The sequence below is a fragment of the Eurypyga helias genome, unplaced genomic scaffold (assembly GCF_000690775.1).
Source record: "Eurypyga helias isolate BGI_N326 unplaced genomic scaffold, ASM69077v1 scaffold3329, whole genome shotgun sequence".
NCBI lineage: Eukaryota > Metazoa > Chordata > Aves > Eurypygiformes > Eurypygidae > Eurypyga > Eurypyga helias.
The window spans coordinates 7,651-24,142 of record NW_010273744.1 but is presented as its reverse complement, the minus strand read 5'-3'; the positions used below and the strand labels follow the sequence as shown (position 1 = coordinate 24,142).

At 50.4% G+C, this 16,492-nt stretch overlaps 1 protein-coding gene across 1 annotated transcript in view; it reads left to right on the top strand.

Moving 5' to 3' along the window:
- Positions 1–2,151: 2,151 nt before the first annotated feature.
- Positions 2,152–16,492, top strand: part of SLC9A6 (solute carrier family 9, subfamily A (NHE6, cation proton antiporter 6), member 6) — a gene marked incomplete at its 5' end in the record, with an annotated part of 18,407 nt that continues 4,066 nt past the window's right edge. Inside the window, 11 exons of the mRNA XM_010159563.1 lie at positions 2,152–2,182; positions 5,362–5,561; positions 5,929–6,006; positions 6,684–6,760; positions 7,680–7,792; positions 10,094–10,199; positions 13,549–13,690; positions 13,917–14,022; positions 14,249–14,337; positions 14,555–14,668; positions 16,177–16,288. Of these exons, the coding sequence (XP_010157865.1) occupies positions 2,152–2,182; positions 5,362–5,561; positions 5,929–6,006; positions 6,684–6,760; positions 7,680–7,792; positions 10,094–10,199; positions 13,549–13,690; positions 13,917–14,022; positions 14,249–14,337; positions 14,555–14,668; positions 16,177–16,288 (1,168 nt within the window). The remainder of the gene's footprint in view (positions 2,183–5,361; positions 5,562–5,928; positions 6,007–6,683; positions 6,761–7,679; positions 7,793–10,093; positions 10,200–13,548; positions 13,691–13,916; positions 14,023–14,248; positions 14,338–14,554; positions 14,669–16,176; positions 16,289–16,492) is intronic.

The following is a 16,492-nucleotide window of genomic DNA, read 5'->3' as shown; positions in this document are numbered from 1 at the left end:
CCAGCAGCCGTACGTCCTGCTGCCCATGGGACCTGTGCGCACGAGCTCCTGCTTTTGGGGTTCCTCCTCCTGCTGTGACAGAACCTCTCGGTGAGACGCCCCGTGTGTACCTGCAAGAGAGGAGCGAGGCCGTGGGCCGGGGGAGCGGGTTCGTAGCTGGTTGGATTTTAACAGTGATTTACTGAGGTGACCTGGCCTCGCCAAGTGGCCTGACCCGCCGTATGGAGATGCCAGTGTGACTCTGCCCGGGTTCTCTCACGTGGCTTGGGAGTTCAACCAAAGGAGGACTGGGAATTGTGCCGGGGGAGTGATTTACGTGGCCACGGGTCCTTATCTAGGCAAGATCGAGTTTAGGATAGAAAAGGTGTCTTCTGCTGAGAGCTGTAGTTAGCGTCTCTGCGCTGTCCCAGCCGTTGCTGGTTGAGGGTGATGCAGGACCAAGCGCGGTCAGAGCAGCGGCGTGGCCGAGTCCCCCGCCCAGCAGAAAGCTTTGCTCTGGAGGCTGCCGCTCACCCCTTGGGGCCGTTGGCTTTTGTGATCCCAAATTTCAGTTAATTGGAAGTGTCCTTGCAAACGAAGGGGTGGAGAGGCTTGCGTCAGCCCAGAGGCACGAAATACTGGTCTGCCTTTTCAGCTCCTGCGAGCCACCGCTGAGGCGAGTGCAGGCGTTGTGACCTCCTGCCCGGGGCAGGGGTGCTCACCTCCCCGGATGGGAGCTGAGCTGGGGGAGCACGTGCTTCCAGCACGGAAGGTCTTGCTTCTCCTGCTGCCCTGGAGCTTGCCGACACGTGGACTTGCTGTTCTTTTCATGCTTTCAAACTTGTCCTTAACCTTGTTCTCTCCCTCCTGGAGTTTTCTTCCTCTTGGTCCTCCATTCTCCCTGACGCACCTGTGTGCTCCCCTTGTTCTCAGAGCACGACTCAGGTCGTTTCGGACTCCTGCCGATCCGTAAAACACATCTTTTCTGTCTGCTCTTTTGCAGACTGCGCTTAGAGAGTTGCTGGCAAAATTGGTAACGTCACCTGTCTGGTCATGCAGAAAATCCCGAGTTTTTTCCTGCTACCAAGGCTTTTGGCATTTGCTTCTCCGGTTGTGAGAGCTGCTGTAGGAAAAGGGATGTGTAATTTCCCAAGGAGTGGTGAGATGCTGCTGTTTTACAGCGACAACTTAAAAGCTGCAGGAAGCAACGCAGGTACCACTTCTGCTTTGCTGTCCCCATCCCTCTGCCATGCTTTCAGCCACGGCGAACTCTGCTGAAAATGTGGAAGTGCTGCGGCAGGCAGGCTGCAAAACAGACCCCGAAATCTGGGCAAGAGAAGCAATTGGTGAAAGTTTGTCTTTTTCTAATTGAAAAAACACCAACAACTAAGTCAAAACTTTTGCATACGTGTCTCCTTGCTGAAATATATCAGTTTCCTTGGTGTCTCGGTTTTTACTGTAAGTTATGAGCTCTTGCTCTGGGTGGATTTATCTTAAAAATCACGCTGTTGGCTCAGAGCTGATACTCAGGAGCTGGACACAGGCTGGAGTCATTTCATGGTGGTAGACAATAGGTGTTTAGTAGCCTCTAAGCTTCATTTCAGCATTGAAAACGAGGTTCCTGTATCCGAGGTGCTTAACATTTAGGATGATTAATTGAACAATCTCGTTTCAGTTCTTCCCAGGGGCTGGCGGTGGATGTGGCAGGAGCTTCTCTACACGTTTAGTTTCCCTGTACTTGTTCCCACTTGGCCTCTGGATTGCGTCTGTCTAAATTGCTTGTTGTCAGAATGTCTTCAGTTGCTCGCTACATTTTTCTTTCCTTTTGGTGTCCGGATTAACGCTCGCCTGAGGATCCTGTGTGCTTCCATTGTTGTTAAGTGCCTGGATGGCAATATATTAGTCTTCATTTAAAACCTTACCTCGGAAATGTTCAACAGCACCTAAAAAAAAAAAAAAGCCCATGGGCTTTTGTTCTTTTTAATGAAGTTGGGAGAAATGCAATGAAAATAATCTCTTGCACTTTGCATGAAAGAACTCAATTAATTTACCAGTTTTGCCTTTAGCCTCTCTACTTCTTGCAGCTTTTGGCTGGCAGCTTCCTTGGTGTCAGGTTCCCTCTGCTCTGCTCCCTCCCAGGGCTCGGTTTTGTAAAACTTTTGGCTGCCAAAGCATGTTGATACTGGTGGAGCAGCGGTTCACGGTTGCTGCCAGGACAGCCCTTCGAGCGGCAACAGAGTTTGAACCATTTCCTAAGAGACCGTCAGGACCAGGAGGACCTACGCAGTCCCCTGGGCTTGGGCCAGGTAGCCTGAGCCCAAGACTGGGTTTGGTGTCTGGAGGACTGTGGCATCCAAGTCGGGTTTGTCCCAAATGCCTCCAGCGAGCATCATTAGGTGGGGGAGGGTTGATTAGAGATGTGCTGTGGGGCAGGAGGGGCCAGTGGTGGGGTCATCCTAATGTTGGCAGGACAGCTGGCCTTCAGCAGAGCAGCAGTACGCTTTCCCCGTCAGTAACTCAGGTGGTATCCCTGTGCTGGGAGCTGGATGGTATCTCTGTGCCAGAGCCACTGGCACCCTTCTGGCTGCTTCACACTCGGTGCCCAGGAGCTCTTTGTGTGGATGTGGATGTGCACGTGGGCGTCTCTTCCCACCCTGGTCTGGAGACCTGGGAGCCTCCCAGGAGGCATGTGACAGGGCAGGACAAAATGACTCATTTTGGGAGTTTAGCTGTCCCTTTTCCCTCATCCCGTTCCTGGCCAAAGTGGGAATTTGGCTGCGGCTGGAGCATGGCTGGCACGTGGGGCCAAGGAACAGCTGCCCGGGTAAGCGAGACGGTGAGGAGGAGCGGGGTGCTATCAGATGTAGCGCTGCTTTGGGACGGGGATTAAGAGCCGCAGGCGCGTGAGTCAGGATCCCATCTGAATTCCCAGCAGCGACATCCGTCCGTCCATCCGCCCCTTCTTCCTCCTGCAGGAGCTCTCATCTCAAAGTGCTGAGCCAGGGCGTTAAAGGGGTCATTGGATGGGTTTCCATCTGGGAAAAGGCAATCACCTTCTGCTGGAGATTTCCGACACCTGTGTGAAGCTCTAAAATCAACCTTTTCAAAAGCCACCCCAGGTAGCCGCAGAGGGCTGCGGAGCGCGGCGTACCCGGTGCTGCCTGCTCCCTCGGAGTGGAGCAGCAGTTGCAAGCGTAGAGGGTAAACGAGCTCTCCAGTCTGGCTTTCCTCCCTTTCATTTGAATTCTCACTGTAACTGTTTAAAGCTGCTTAATAGTCATGAGCAGATGTAAGTAACTCTTTTTTGAAGCTCACTGTATCCCAGTGAAGAGTTTTGGTTGTCTCCCATGGTACCTCAGGGGTCATCAAGTTCTGGGTGAAACCTGGGTGTTTTGCCCCGATGCTGCGGTGCTATGCACCCTCCTTGCCACGTGCTCATGTGAATACGTGCTGTGGCCTCTCGGTGTTCTTGACGCTGTTGTCTTTGCTTCCATACTTTTGTTTCTGGAGCACTGGAAGATCACAGGAACTAAGGCTAGCAGAGAAGCAAGCAAAACTTTGGTGTCCCCTCTTAGTGATGCGGGTGTAGAAGCAGCTCTCGGATGCTCTGCACAGTGTGATGCTCCCTGAAGCCGCTCTCCTTGGAGCTGACCGTGCTGGCTGTGCGCCGAGAGACTTCTGTTAGTGTCAGGGCAATCCTGCACCAGTGGTGCAGCACAGGGTAACGCCCAAAGCACCTGGTGAGACCAGTTGCCTGCACATGACTTAAAAACACCGGTAGGTGCGTGAGAGCAGCCCAGCTGTGCTGCAGATGTGCCGGATTGGCCCAGGGACTGGGTTTTGTGTGCAGCGCCCGGGTCTGTCAGCCTGGTCCCTGCGCTGAGCCATCTGTGTCACTGGTGTGATGAGTTAGCGGCGGTGAGTCTTCTGCCTCCGCTCGAGGCCTGGGTGTGTGCTTGGGTGGCCCTGCTGTGCATGGCATCCCCTGGGATGGGAGGTGGGGGCTTTTCTTCAGGCCGTTGGCGAAATAATCAAATCTCATCCTGGAAAACTGTCAGGGAAGAGAAGACAGAAACTGGGCAGCAAACTGGGTGCAGGAGATGCTGAATGTGCTGAGGACCCACAGCCTCCTGCCCGGCCATGGCAGAGCTCCTGCTCCTGTGAGATGGCAGCAGAGGGAGAGTTTGGTGTTCCCGTTGGTCGGGGTTGTACCCTGCCCGTAGGAAAGCACAGAGCAAGATCTTAATTGAGGCAGCGGTAAAGAAGTGGGAGCATCCTGGGAGGCAAATGGAGAAGCCTTCTGAGTGTTGCAGTCTCCGTGTAGTTCCCACGTGTCTGAAAGCTTTCACAGATGTGTGGTTCGGCGATGGGCTTAAGATCCAGGATTTCTGTGGCAGCTCAGAGCTGCCTTAATTGAGGAGTTTGCAAACCCTTTAGTGCTGGAGGCTATATGGAAAGGTGTCTCGTGGGACATCCCTCCTCCCAGTCCTGCGGAAGTCAGGAAGCGCTGCCAGGAGAGCACCCAGCACACCATGCGGGTGAGAAGGAGCCGGAGGAGCCTGTGGCGTGCGAATGCCGTTAGTCTGGATGCGAGACCTCAGAGCACAGCTCATCAGCTGTGCTGCAAACGTAAAATTAACGCCACGATACTCCTGCGTGGAGGCTGAGCCGGAGGCAGCGTCGGCTCACCGGGCTGCCCTTGGGCTGCTGCTCGTGGTGCAGGGCTGAAGCTCGCCGGGGCCGAGGAGCAGACCCAGGTGGTTGGCTTCGAAAGCAGAACTTCCACATTTTTTATCAAATGGGGATCGCTGCTGCGTGCTGTGAAAGCTCCCTGATGCAGGAGGGGGCTGTACGGTGCTGCAGCATCTTAGGAAGGATGCTCGCATCCTCAAAGCATTCCTGAGGGTTGCTGGGTACTGATTCTCATCCCCTACCAAAATTAAGCGTTTAATGTATTTCTGTAGTGTCAAAACATGATCCCATCGGGTTTCCAGGTGCAACGTGCAGTTTGGGCACACGTGAGCAGTGCCTTGCCCAGGTCCCCAGCTGTGTGCCAGCAACACCAGAGTGTTGCCCTGAGAAAACCAGCATGCCCTCGACGCCGGCCGTTGGCTGCACTAGTGCGAGGGTCTGACTGATTGCTGGGTAATTAAAAGCAGTCCATGGCTGGTGTTAGAAGATCAGCAGGAGCACGGAGCGTTTGCGTGGCTCATGGAAGGATGCGATGGTTACCTATTGCACGGGCAGTTATTTGGGTGGTGGTTGTGCTCAGCAGCTGAGCAGAGGGTCAGGATCCTGGTGTGCCTGGTGCTGCATCCCAGCTGAGAGAGGTGATGCCAGGGTTTACCACAGCTTGTCTCACCCACACACGTCCCTCCCCAGGGGTCCTGGTCGGTGTGGTCCTGCGCTACGGCATCCACGTTCCCAGCGACGTCAACAACGTGACCCTGAGCTGCCAAGTGCAGACCAGTCCCGCCACGCTGCTGGTGAACGTCAGCGGGAAGTACTACGAGTACACCCTGAAGGGAGAGATCAGTGCCCAGGAGCTCAATAACGTCCAGGATAATGAGATGCTGAGAAAGGTAAGGGAGTCGGTGATGGGGGAGGTGAGTGATGCTCCCCACTCCCTCCATGGGGACGGGCTAATTAAATTTATTTATTTGTTTATTTATTTAAACTTTAGTCAGATTATGATGAGCTATAAATTACAAGTTGAACACCATGTAATGAAACTCTAGTTTCAGCTGATCTTAATTTAAGCTGTTCAGACCCTGGGCTGTGTCTCCAAAAGATCCCAGACACATCCTCAGCGTTAACCCGACAGTGTTTCATCTGGCGGGGGTACAGGTTTTCCTCCATACGTTTTACATCACATTCTTCTTTGTGTTTTGTCTTGCAAAGTCTTAACAAACCATTTTACTCTTGTCTTTTTTTTTTTTTTCTTAACAGGTGACTTTTGATCCTGAGGTATTTTTCAACATTTTGCTTCCTCCAATTATATTTTATGCAGGCTACAGCTTGAAAAGGGTACGTGCCTTTACAGCACCTACATTTTTAGTTCCCCTGCCTCCAGAGCATTTTTAATACTTGAGAGTGCTTTAGTGCTTGCTCAGCAGGCCTGGGCTGCGGAGCTGAGTCCAGTTTTCCCCAGTACATGTGGGATTGTAGGAAGCAGGGTTGGGAGTGCCCCAGTCAGTCTCGTCCGTCCCTCTGCCCCAGGAAGGGTCAGCAACTTCAGCCAGTTCCAGCACAGGTTTGCGTAGGGGTTTTTCGGGTCAGCTGGGCCATTTCAGCCATCCTTGCTCTCAAAGCTCATAGGAGGGTGGGAAGGTTTTAGACATCAGCAGCTCTCTGAAATGCTGATTTGGAAGGAGAGGAAAATTATCCTGTTTAGCTTGCGGGAGAAAGGAGGAGGAATGCTGCTGGGTTAGGAAATCGGTTCCCAGGACTTGGAACAGCACCTTGTTAAATACAGGGGTACAAGAAAACGTTATGCTCATGTGTATGAATGCTGCGTTAGCATCTGCTGGTCTGGCAGTGTACAGCGTGGTGCTGGGCACTGTCCAGCCGTGCTTGGACCTAGCTCAGACACCGCAAGCTGGACAAGGTGCTACGGCCACTGTGTGGGTGCCTGTGCAGGCTTGAAATAAATTGTTAGGAAAATGTAATTAAGTGGGTTTTTTTTTTTCCTTCTCCTCTTCTAGAGGCACTTCTTCAGAAACTTGGGATCCATCCTAGCATACGCTTTTCTCGGCACTGCAATTTCCTGCCTGGTGATTGGGTGAGTAGCTGGAGCCGGTCTGGTTCTTCTGTGGGCGTTTGAGCTGTGCTGGGAGTCAGTGCCCTGAGCCCAGAGCTGTGGCCACTAATCCCAGCCCTGAACGATCACACAGGCTCTCTGCTACCGCTGCTTGGCAGTGGCAAATAATACTATTTACTGCCCCAACTTTTGCTGTGTGCTCGGGGTGGATGCAGTCTAATTGTGTAGTGCTTTCTCTGTGTCCCATACGGAGTATTTACATACACAGCAAGGAAAGTCTCACACTTCTCTCAAGGTTGTCTTGAAAAAAAGGCAGTAGCTTCAGGCTACTGAACACCCAGCCCTAGCAAGAGTGAGACACAGGAGGGGCAGGACTGTAAACACGTCCTGTCCTTACTTGCTGGAAGCAGGTGCCCAGTGAGTGCAGATTGTGTTTCAAATTATTTATCTCCCTGTGCAGAGGGAGCTAGATGATTCCTGCTCTGAATAGTAGCGTGCAGGCTGGCGTAGGGTGTTTTCCACTGGAGAGTCCGGTGGATTCAAGCAAACTCAGCATCCGTATTATCTGTTCCTCACTGAGTTTCAGCCATTTCAAAGTGAGGTCAAGGTCATGCCACTGAAATGTGTTAATGGAAACCATGGCAAAGTGATCACAAGACCTCACGAGCCTGGCTGCTGCTTTTCTTTGGCCATGTTATGCTCCTGAAGGAGTTTTGGTCCCAGTTCCTCACCACACTGTGTTTGTGGTCTGGCACGGTGGGTGCTTTGGTGTGCACGGTCCTGGGGTTTCACCAGTCTCAGCTCATGCAGAACAGTTCTTCGGTGTTCATGCTTTTGGATAACTTTAGAGGTTAATCTGGCAAATTCAGGGGAATCGAACACATTTGGATGTCGTTTTAATGAACTGCAGAGATGAGTAATTGCCTCTTCTAATGACCAGCTCTGTCGTGTATGGCTGTGTGGCGCTGATGAAAGTCACTGGGCAGCTGGGGGGAGACTTCTACTTCACTGACTGCCTTCTGTTCGGTGCCATCGTGTCGGCTACTGACCCAGGTATGTCAGACGGTTGGTTTTTCCCTCGTTTTACCTACATTTGCATCTGGTTTGAGTTGTGGTGAAGAGGGGGAGAAAGTCTGAAACCCCTGCAAGTTCCCTCCTTCTGAATTTTGGAGTTTAATTTATTTGTGACGTTCTTAGAGGTCAAATTTGTCTCCATGCCTTTTTATTTCCTTCCAGTTACGTGTGATACACCTTCCAAACCTCTGCTTTCCTGAACCTTTGTTTGCAGTAAAGTCCTAGACGGTCTCTCTCTTGACTTCACTGGGTTCTGGGACAGGTTCACTGTGTCTCTGCCACCCTCTGCCAACAGTTGGTGCAGAACAAGATGTGTAATATGGGGAGGGATAAGTTGATAGTTTTAGTTAGTTTGGGATTTTCTTCCACTTTTATTTGGGTGGGATTTTGGAAAGTGCTAATCGAATTGGAAGTTGATCTTAATGCGCAGTACTGAGGACAGTAGTGACATCTTGGTCTAGTCATGCCCTTTATAAACCAAAACTATGAAAATCATGACTTGTCCTACTGAATTTTACTTAGTTCACAATTTTTTTTTACATGGCAGCTGTTTATTTGCATGCTCCAACCTCACCTAAAAACACAAGACCACACAAAAGCCTCTTTCCTCCTGCCCTTTGCTGAACAGGGCTTGAATTTCTTCCTTTACAGCCTGGCTACTACGTTTGAGACCAGCGTGGTGGGGCTGGGGGGTGGCAGTATCACCCCCCCCCAGGATACTACCCTAGTCTTGGCAGGTCTTTTTAAATCCAGATACTGGTCAGTTTTGCTTGGAAGGGAGAGATTGCCCGCCTGGATGAGCCAAGTCTTTCTGCCCTTTTGAAAGAGGTGCCTGCGGCTGTTGTGTCCAGATGAATTGGGACTTTTACCTGCTTATTTTAACTGTTTCACTTCTGTTTTCAAAGGCAAAATGAGGAGTGTTTTGTGGATGTGCAAGAATAATGCTGCAGAATGTAATCTGCAGCAGAACGTGGCAGTAGCCACATCTGTCTGCCAGGTGGAGAGGCGAGATGTGCATTCCCCAGGAGTTTTCAATAATTTATTTTTTATGTTCCCCTAAGATTTGCCAGATGTTAGGGTGGCTATTACTGCTGATATTTTTACTTAAAAAAACCCAAACAGGTTAAAATGATTTCCCAGCTTCTCTGAACATGTCCTGGGTGGGTGTGCGTTCAGGCCACCAGGTCCTTTAGCAGGGAGCTGTTCCCACCTGGTTGCGGGGTCGAGCATCCTCCCTGTAACTTAGCTGGGTGTTGACATTGAGAGGGGGCACATTTGCAAAGCGGGGAGCCCCTCACAGATGTGACAGCGATGTGGTACGTCTGGTGGCAGAGGCCAGGCAAGGATCATAGGTAGACGTAGTGCCTAGAGGTGCTGCAGACAAGCTGTCCGTGTCACATCCCTTCTTTGGGCTTCGAAATAGGAACAGGAAGATTTCACAGGTAAAAATGGAGTGTTTCCCTGCGCATAAATGGGTTAACCATGGCTCAGTATGCACAGATGAGTCCCTGAATGTTGTTTTAAAGGACTTTCAGAGAAGTTGATTGGAATTAGCTCAGCCCTCCACAGCAGCCTGAGCTCTGGACAATGCACCATGCGTTACATCTTGCTTGCTTTAGATGTGATGTTTTTGCAAGGCTAAGGCGCAAAACCTGCTGCACTTTCATTACCTTCTTGGAGCCACTCGATCGTGGAAAGGCTTGAGGGTACTCCGATCTCTGCCGTGTGGCTGTAGATCACAGGAAACCCCCACGTGGGGTTTGAGCTGATGCCTGGCTTCTTTCAGTTGGGTCTGAAATGTTAACACAGCTGTGCTGGCACTTCCAGTGGGCCAACCTGTGTTGAATCTGTGGATTTGTCTTTGAGTATCAGGGATGGAAGGAAAAGACATCATCCTGGACAAGCCTGCATCCTCCTGGCCTTCTGCAGGTGGAGGAAGGCTCTCCCTGATGCTTGAGCTAACAGCATCCCAAAAGCTTGGTGGTGCGTGTCAGAGAGGTACCGTGGTCCAGCCCACGAGCTCAGACCCTCAGGAAGCTCAGAGCAGTTTGCTCATGTCTGCCCATTAAAGACTCAGTAGACCTAATGCCCAGGGTGTGTTTTAGTGAAGGGAAGAGGAGGAAATGATAAACCAAATCCAAATCTGTGAGCATGGGAGTTGGCTGGCTCCATCACAACAGAGTGGCAGGAAGACAGCTTTTTTAAAAGGGGCATTTTGTCTTTGATTACACCAAAATAACGGCACCTTTTTGAATGTCTCTCTATTTTTCTATTTGTCAGTGACTGTTCTTGCCATATTCCATGAACTCCAGGTTGATGTTGAGCTGTATGCCCTTCTCTTTGGCGAAAGCGTCCTCAATGATGCCGTTGCCATAGTGCTGTCTTCGTAAGTGTGTTCTGTTTTTATTTTTAATTGTTATGTATGTTACATGTCAGGTGTTGGGGGGAGCCACCAAGCCTTGCTTCTGTAGGACAGGAGCATCGGTGTTTTGCAAGAGCAGATGTTCATATTTAAGTGTCCCCAAAAGCTGTGGTGACCTTCTGATGTATGTCCTCAGTGCAGACCGCAGCTGGGGATGGCGGGTTGTCCTTAGAGCTTCCCCCTGCATGATGGATTGTTTTGTTTTGCTTTGATGGCTGGCTAACCCAGCCAGAAGGAAGTTTTTATGTCCCTCTGAAATGGGAAAAGCACTGTGTCTGTTTTTCAGCCACAGGATCCCACTGAAACCCCTCGCTGGTGGCTTAGCTCCTACCTGCCTTCCCTCCCACCCACAAGTACCTGCTTTTGTTTAGGTGGAAATAGTTCGTAGAGCCGCTGTTTCCTTTCTCTCCCCACTTTCTGTGCCTCAAGAAGACGGTATTTCTTACAGCCGGAGTTAACACGCTGGACTGACACATGGGAAACTTGCTAGCTTTCTAAAGAATGTTTTATATTCTTTAATACTTTATGTCCTCTGCACATAGGATGTATTTTATCTGCATTTTCACTGTGTTGCCATCCTGGGGATTAATTTGGAAATATATAATATCTGCAAGGTGACAGGTTAGCCCACAGCTGAGACTAATGCAGAAAATATTTCTGGAATACTCGTCGCTCCGCATGCTGGTTGCGTGGGTTTCGCTGAGGCGGAGGCAGCAAGTAACGTACTGAGCTGCGTACGGCCACCCGCATGAGTTGTATTTACTGAACTGGGTGGTTTTGCTGAGGTTTCTGTTGCTCGCTCTGGCTTTCGTGCCGGATTTATCATCGCGCAGCGCGCGAGGACAGCCCCGCCTGGAAGCAGCCATGTCTTGGGTGCAGGGAGGACGGGAGGGCCTCTTGCTCCAGGAGGGAGAGCTCCTCCAAGAGCAGTTCGCGGCTCCTACGTAGGGTTCCCCTTTTTTAAATTTAGTGTGGCATTTGCCTGTTTCACAGCAGAGGCGTGAGCGGGTGAATCACATGGGGAGGGTGCCGCTCCCACGAGCAGCAGCCCTGCTCCCATGTTGGGAGGTGCGAGGGTGTGCTGGGAAGATGGATAATCCGGGGCCCATATTGCGGGGGGAGCTGACAGCTGGTGGTGGGTGCTGCCCCCTCCCAAGGGGTGGAGAGGGGTTCCAGCTGTGGCCAGCTGAGCCCTCAGGTTCAGGGATCGCCCCAAGGAGCACCGGCAGCCCCTCGCATGTCGTGACAGCAAGTGCTGCGTCCCCGTGCCGGGGGAGGACGAGGAGCCAGGGGCTGGCACTGCCCCAGGCTGGGACTCCTCCACTGTTTCTTCTCGGTGCCTCCCGAGGCTCCTCTCCTCCCTGCTTTCAGTCCCAGACGTGTGTCCGTTCCAGTGCCTGGGGAGCAGGATCTGTGCCTTTTGTGCTCCCCGGGGCTGGCCTGGCTCGGCGGCAGGGAACCGGTTGCAGGATGAAGCGGAATTGAACCCAGAACCGAAAGCTGGTGGCAGGGAGTGCCGGGGCTGCGGTTTGCGAGCAGGCCAGTAAATGAAGCCGCAGGGTCTCTACCCGCTTCTTCTAAAGAAAAGTTTCACAGGGTCTCAGTGCCACGGGGAGCCCCATGGGCAGGGACAGGAGAGAGAAAACACACAAAGGGCGGCTGCAGTGATGTCTTACTGGCAAAGCACAAAGCAAAACCAGAAAGAAAACTGTGATGGGTTAAAGTGCAAAACCAACATCCAAACTGTTGGTTATGGAGAGGAAACGAAACCAGTCTGATTTAAAAAGAACCCAAAACCTCAGACCTCAGATTAAGAGCACCTTGGTGAATGGGAAGTAGAGGATGACACTGATGGAAGAAACTAAGTCACAAGGAGAAATCATAGAATTATTTAGGTCAGAGAGGATCTTTTAAGATCATCGAACCCAACCCTTAACCTGACACTGCCAAGTCCACCACTAAACCATGTCCCTGATGAGCACCACACCTACATGTATTTTAAATCCCTCCAGGGATGGTGACTCCACCACCTCCCTGGGCAGCCCGTTCCAGTGCCTGACAGCCCTTTCCGTGAAAAACGTTTTCAGAATGTGCAATCTAAACTTCCCCTCATGCAACTTGAGGCCATTTCTGTGGCTTGCAGTGTAAAAGACAATGCAGAAAAATGAAATGTATTAAAAGCAGGGAAGTTTAGCAAGGGAAGTGACCCGTGACATGTTGGAAGGGGGAGGATTGTCATTTGTGTTGCAGGAAAATGTCGGTGTGTAGTTAGGGAAGAAAGCTGCAGGATGTGTGCGCGAGGCAGTAACTTTCCGTTCCAGCATAACTAGGGAGGTTAAACAGCAACTGTTCAAAGTTCACATCCAAGAGTTTTCACAGAGCCAGCCAAGGGATTGCTAACTAGGAAGTTAATGTTTTCGGTAAGTTTACCTCACAGAAAGTGATGTAGGGACTCGACATGAAATGGGGTTTAGGAGATGGATAAGGGTAAGGATAAGGGTCCCCCTGTATCTCAGCCTTTCCAGGTAAAACAGTGGAAGGGCTGATGCAAGGCTCAGCTCATCAGGAGTTGGGAGGGAGCAGATTCAGAGATGAGATCAGCGTGGCAGACTGATTTGCCGTCTCACAGAGATGTGCTGGAGTTTGGTGGATAAGACAGGAGCATTGCTGTTGTGAACCGGCACGGTGCCATTAGCCTTGCTACCCTGCGATACTTCATGTCCGAACTTGGAGCAATGCAAAATAAATGTAGTGCATGTTAAAATGTGGTATAACGGCATAACTCCGAGTTCTCCAGGGGACATTCACATCAGCTGCCTCTGCGGAGTCGACAAAGAAATGTCACATCAGCCGCCTCTGTGGAGTCGACAAAGAAATGTAGGCTTCCCACTTGAACGCTTTGTGGTCCCAGAGTTATAAAGAGCTGATGCCAAACCCACCAAATACCATCGTAAATGATGGACTGTCGCCTAGCAAACGTATTTGCAGGAGATCCTGTAAGAGACGGGCTCTGGTCGGATGCTCTGTGATGTCTAAAAGGAGCAAATGCAGAGCCTTGCCCAGGACGGGTGGCCGAGCTGCAGCAAGCAAAGGGGATCCCAAACTCCCCAGGACCGGGCAGGCGCGCTGCTGCTGCATGCTGCGCTCCAGAGGGGTTTGCAGTGTGGGGCTGGGGTCTGTCTCCCCACTTTCTTAGGTTTGGTGTCTGCAGCAGTCGTAGCACTTTGCGAAGCTCACGTAGCACCATGGAGGCACCTCTCCCTCCAGCCTAAGGATTGTTTTGTTCTTGTGTGTGCTCTCCTCCCTCTTCCAGTTCCATTGTTGCGTACCAGCCGGCAGGCGACAACAGCCACACGTTTGATGTCACAGCAATGTTCAAGTCCATTGGGATCTTCCTGGGGATATTCAGTGGATCTTTTGCAATGGGAGCAGCTACTGGAGTTGTGACAGCTTTAATATCCTCTTTGTTGGTGTTTCCGAGCGTTTGCATGACAGCTTCTTTTTTGTCTGCTCTGCATTTTACCCAGACCCAGTGTTTCATGATTTTTTGTCTAAATTAATGAAAGGCAATGCCACAGCCTTTTTAAGGGCAGGATGTGTAGTGTTGGTGCGATACACAATGGGATTTGATATCCTCTTAGCCTACAGTTTCTCCCTAAATTGTCCTTAACCATCTGCAACGTCACCAAATTCACCAAACTTCGGGAGTTCCCGTTGCTGGAGACCGGCTTGTTCTTCTTGATGTCCTGGAGCACGTTCCTGCTGGCCGAAGCATGTGGCTTTACAGGCAAGCTCCAGCGCAGCCCTGCGTCTGGGACGGAGATCTGCAGGCGTGACAGGCCTGTTGAGTTGTCCTTCTCCCAGTATGGATTGCAGCTGGGCCTCTCCCTTTGCTTTCAGAAGTTTAATTATTCTGGGTTCTGGGGTTGTTGCATTAAGTCCCCTACACTACTGGGGTGCAGCTCAGCTCCCTTCCCATGACCAGGAGTCTAACGTGGTGCTCTGCTCCCCAGGTGTGGTGGCTGTGCTCTTCTGCGGGATCACGCAGGCCCATTATACCTATAACAACTTATCTACAGAGTCCCAACACAGAACTAAGCAGGTGAGAGCTCCTCAGCCCCCTTCAGCCTCTCTCAATTTCAAGTTCAATATTTTTTCCTTCCCTTTAGCCAGGATTAGGTGCATCTGCCTTTCCACAGATGGATTTTACTAAGGTTGCTTCTACAGAAGTATTTATTGCGTGATGGATGGGCTAACGTGTTTTTCTTGTTAAATCTATGTTATGTCTAACTCTCTTTTAATTTGTTTTTCTCTTGCAGTTGTTTGAGCTTCTGAATTTCTTGGCAGAAAACTTCATCTTCTCCTACATGGGACTTGCACTGTTCACCTTCCAGAACCATGTCTTTAACCCTACCTTCGTGGTGGGGGCTTTCGTATCCTTTGGAACCCGTTTTACAAAAGAAGAAAAGGAAGGGAGAGATGCCTCATTCCTAAGATGTGTTTTTCATTGGCATGTGTAGGGCTTTTTTCAGTCAGCCTAGCTTTATTTTTAAAAGGGGGTTTCTCCAGTGTAGTGCTGTCTTTGCTGGTTATTTTAAGATGGAGATTCTTTTGCCAGCTTTTCTGTTTGGGTGGGTTTTCCCCCATCTTGTCTGCCTTTGTGGGCATTTGAATTCGCTGGTGCAGGAACTCTGTGTTCAATGTGAACGTGGCACCGAAGCTCCAGGCTCTGTTGTGAGGCAGCGTGGCACCAGGAGTGGCTCTGCAGATAGGGACTGCCTGGTATAGCCATTTATTTCCTCCTTTCTCTGCTATTGCATTTGGTTGACCCTGAAAAAAAAGCTTTTTTTTTTTGTTTTGGTCAAATAGCACAGTTAAAGCTACAGTAGATGCCTCTGAATGATGTAATGAGAAAGGATTTCCCCTTCTGCAGGCTGATGCTAACGGAAACAAGCTACTGCCCCTGGTGTGTCTCAGAAAAACAAGGATTTTGAAGGATTTTTTTTTCATATCACAGGGAAGCCAGTTCAGATGTGCAGAATTATTTTCACCTCTTGCAACGAAGCAGGTTTATACCAATAAATAAAATGTTGTCTTTGCCAGTGCTAGCACATGGGTTTGCAGCGGGCTCTGCTGCTGAGCCTTTGCAGGGCTGCCGTGGGGTGAAGGGATCGGAGAGCAGGGAATTGCCGTTTGGGTGGTTAGATTGCAATTTTGTGCTGTGCCTCTTCAGTAGGAGCTGGCTAACTCGCTGATGAAATAGCTCATTCACGAGAGATCATGAAATACATCTCTTATGCAAATTCATGATGTTCAGGAAAGAACATAAAAGCTGGAAGCATTTTCCATATTCAAGGCTGCACTGAACACTGGCTCCAAGATTATTTTTGCCATCTGGGTGCTGGTATTAAAAGACACAGCTTCAAAGATAAAAGCAATATGAAGGGGCTGGTGAGTCTTGTATCTCGCAGGCTATGAAAACAGAAAGAGTATTAGATTTTTTTTTTTTTCCTTCTCAACTGCTGCTGCTTTCATTTTGCTGAATAATCTTTGGGAGCGGGACTTGGCTTAAAGCTTCAAACCCAGCTGTGAAGTGTGGCATGCCAGGGAATGTCAGAGGGGCTGTGGTAGCTGCGATAACTTGAGCTTCGCAGAGGACAAATAATTCTTGGGGTGGAAAACGGACCCGGCAGGGGAGAGCCTACCATGGGAAATGGTGGGTTTTCTCTCCTCTCCCTCATTTAACCTGCCCTCTTATAATTTCCCATGTTTATTTGTGCTGTAGCACTTCGAGCTGGGTTATTATCTTTGCAACCAAAGGATTGGGATTTCTGGGGCTCCCCAGCATTTCTTTCAGGCAGCAGAAATAGGCTCTACGTGCAGAGGTGGGATGCCATGGGAGACAGAGGAAGAGCTATTTCCTTAACATGTGCAAATACAGCTTGCTATCTTCCTAGGAAGAGCTGCCAATATTTATCCACTGTCATTTTTACTGAATTTGGGGAGAAGAAATAAGATCGGAACAAATTTACAGCATATGATGATGTTTGCTGGTACGTTATTGCATCCTTGTCTCTGACCGTGTGGGCCGTCTGCACTTCCTTGTCCCGAGCACATAGAAATACTCCTTATTCAGCTCCAAATCTCTTACGGGCAATGTCTGGAGAAGAGGCTGGGCAGGAAACAGCTCCCTTAGACTCAGTGGTGTGAGCGCTTCGGTTTTGAGATGTAGGAATGAGCTCCTCCTGCCCCGTGCT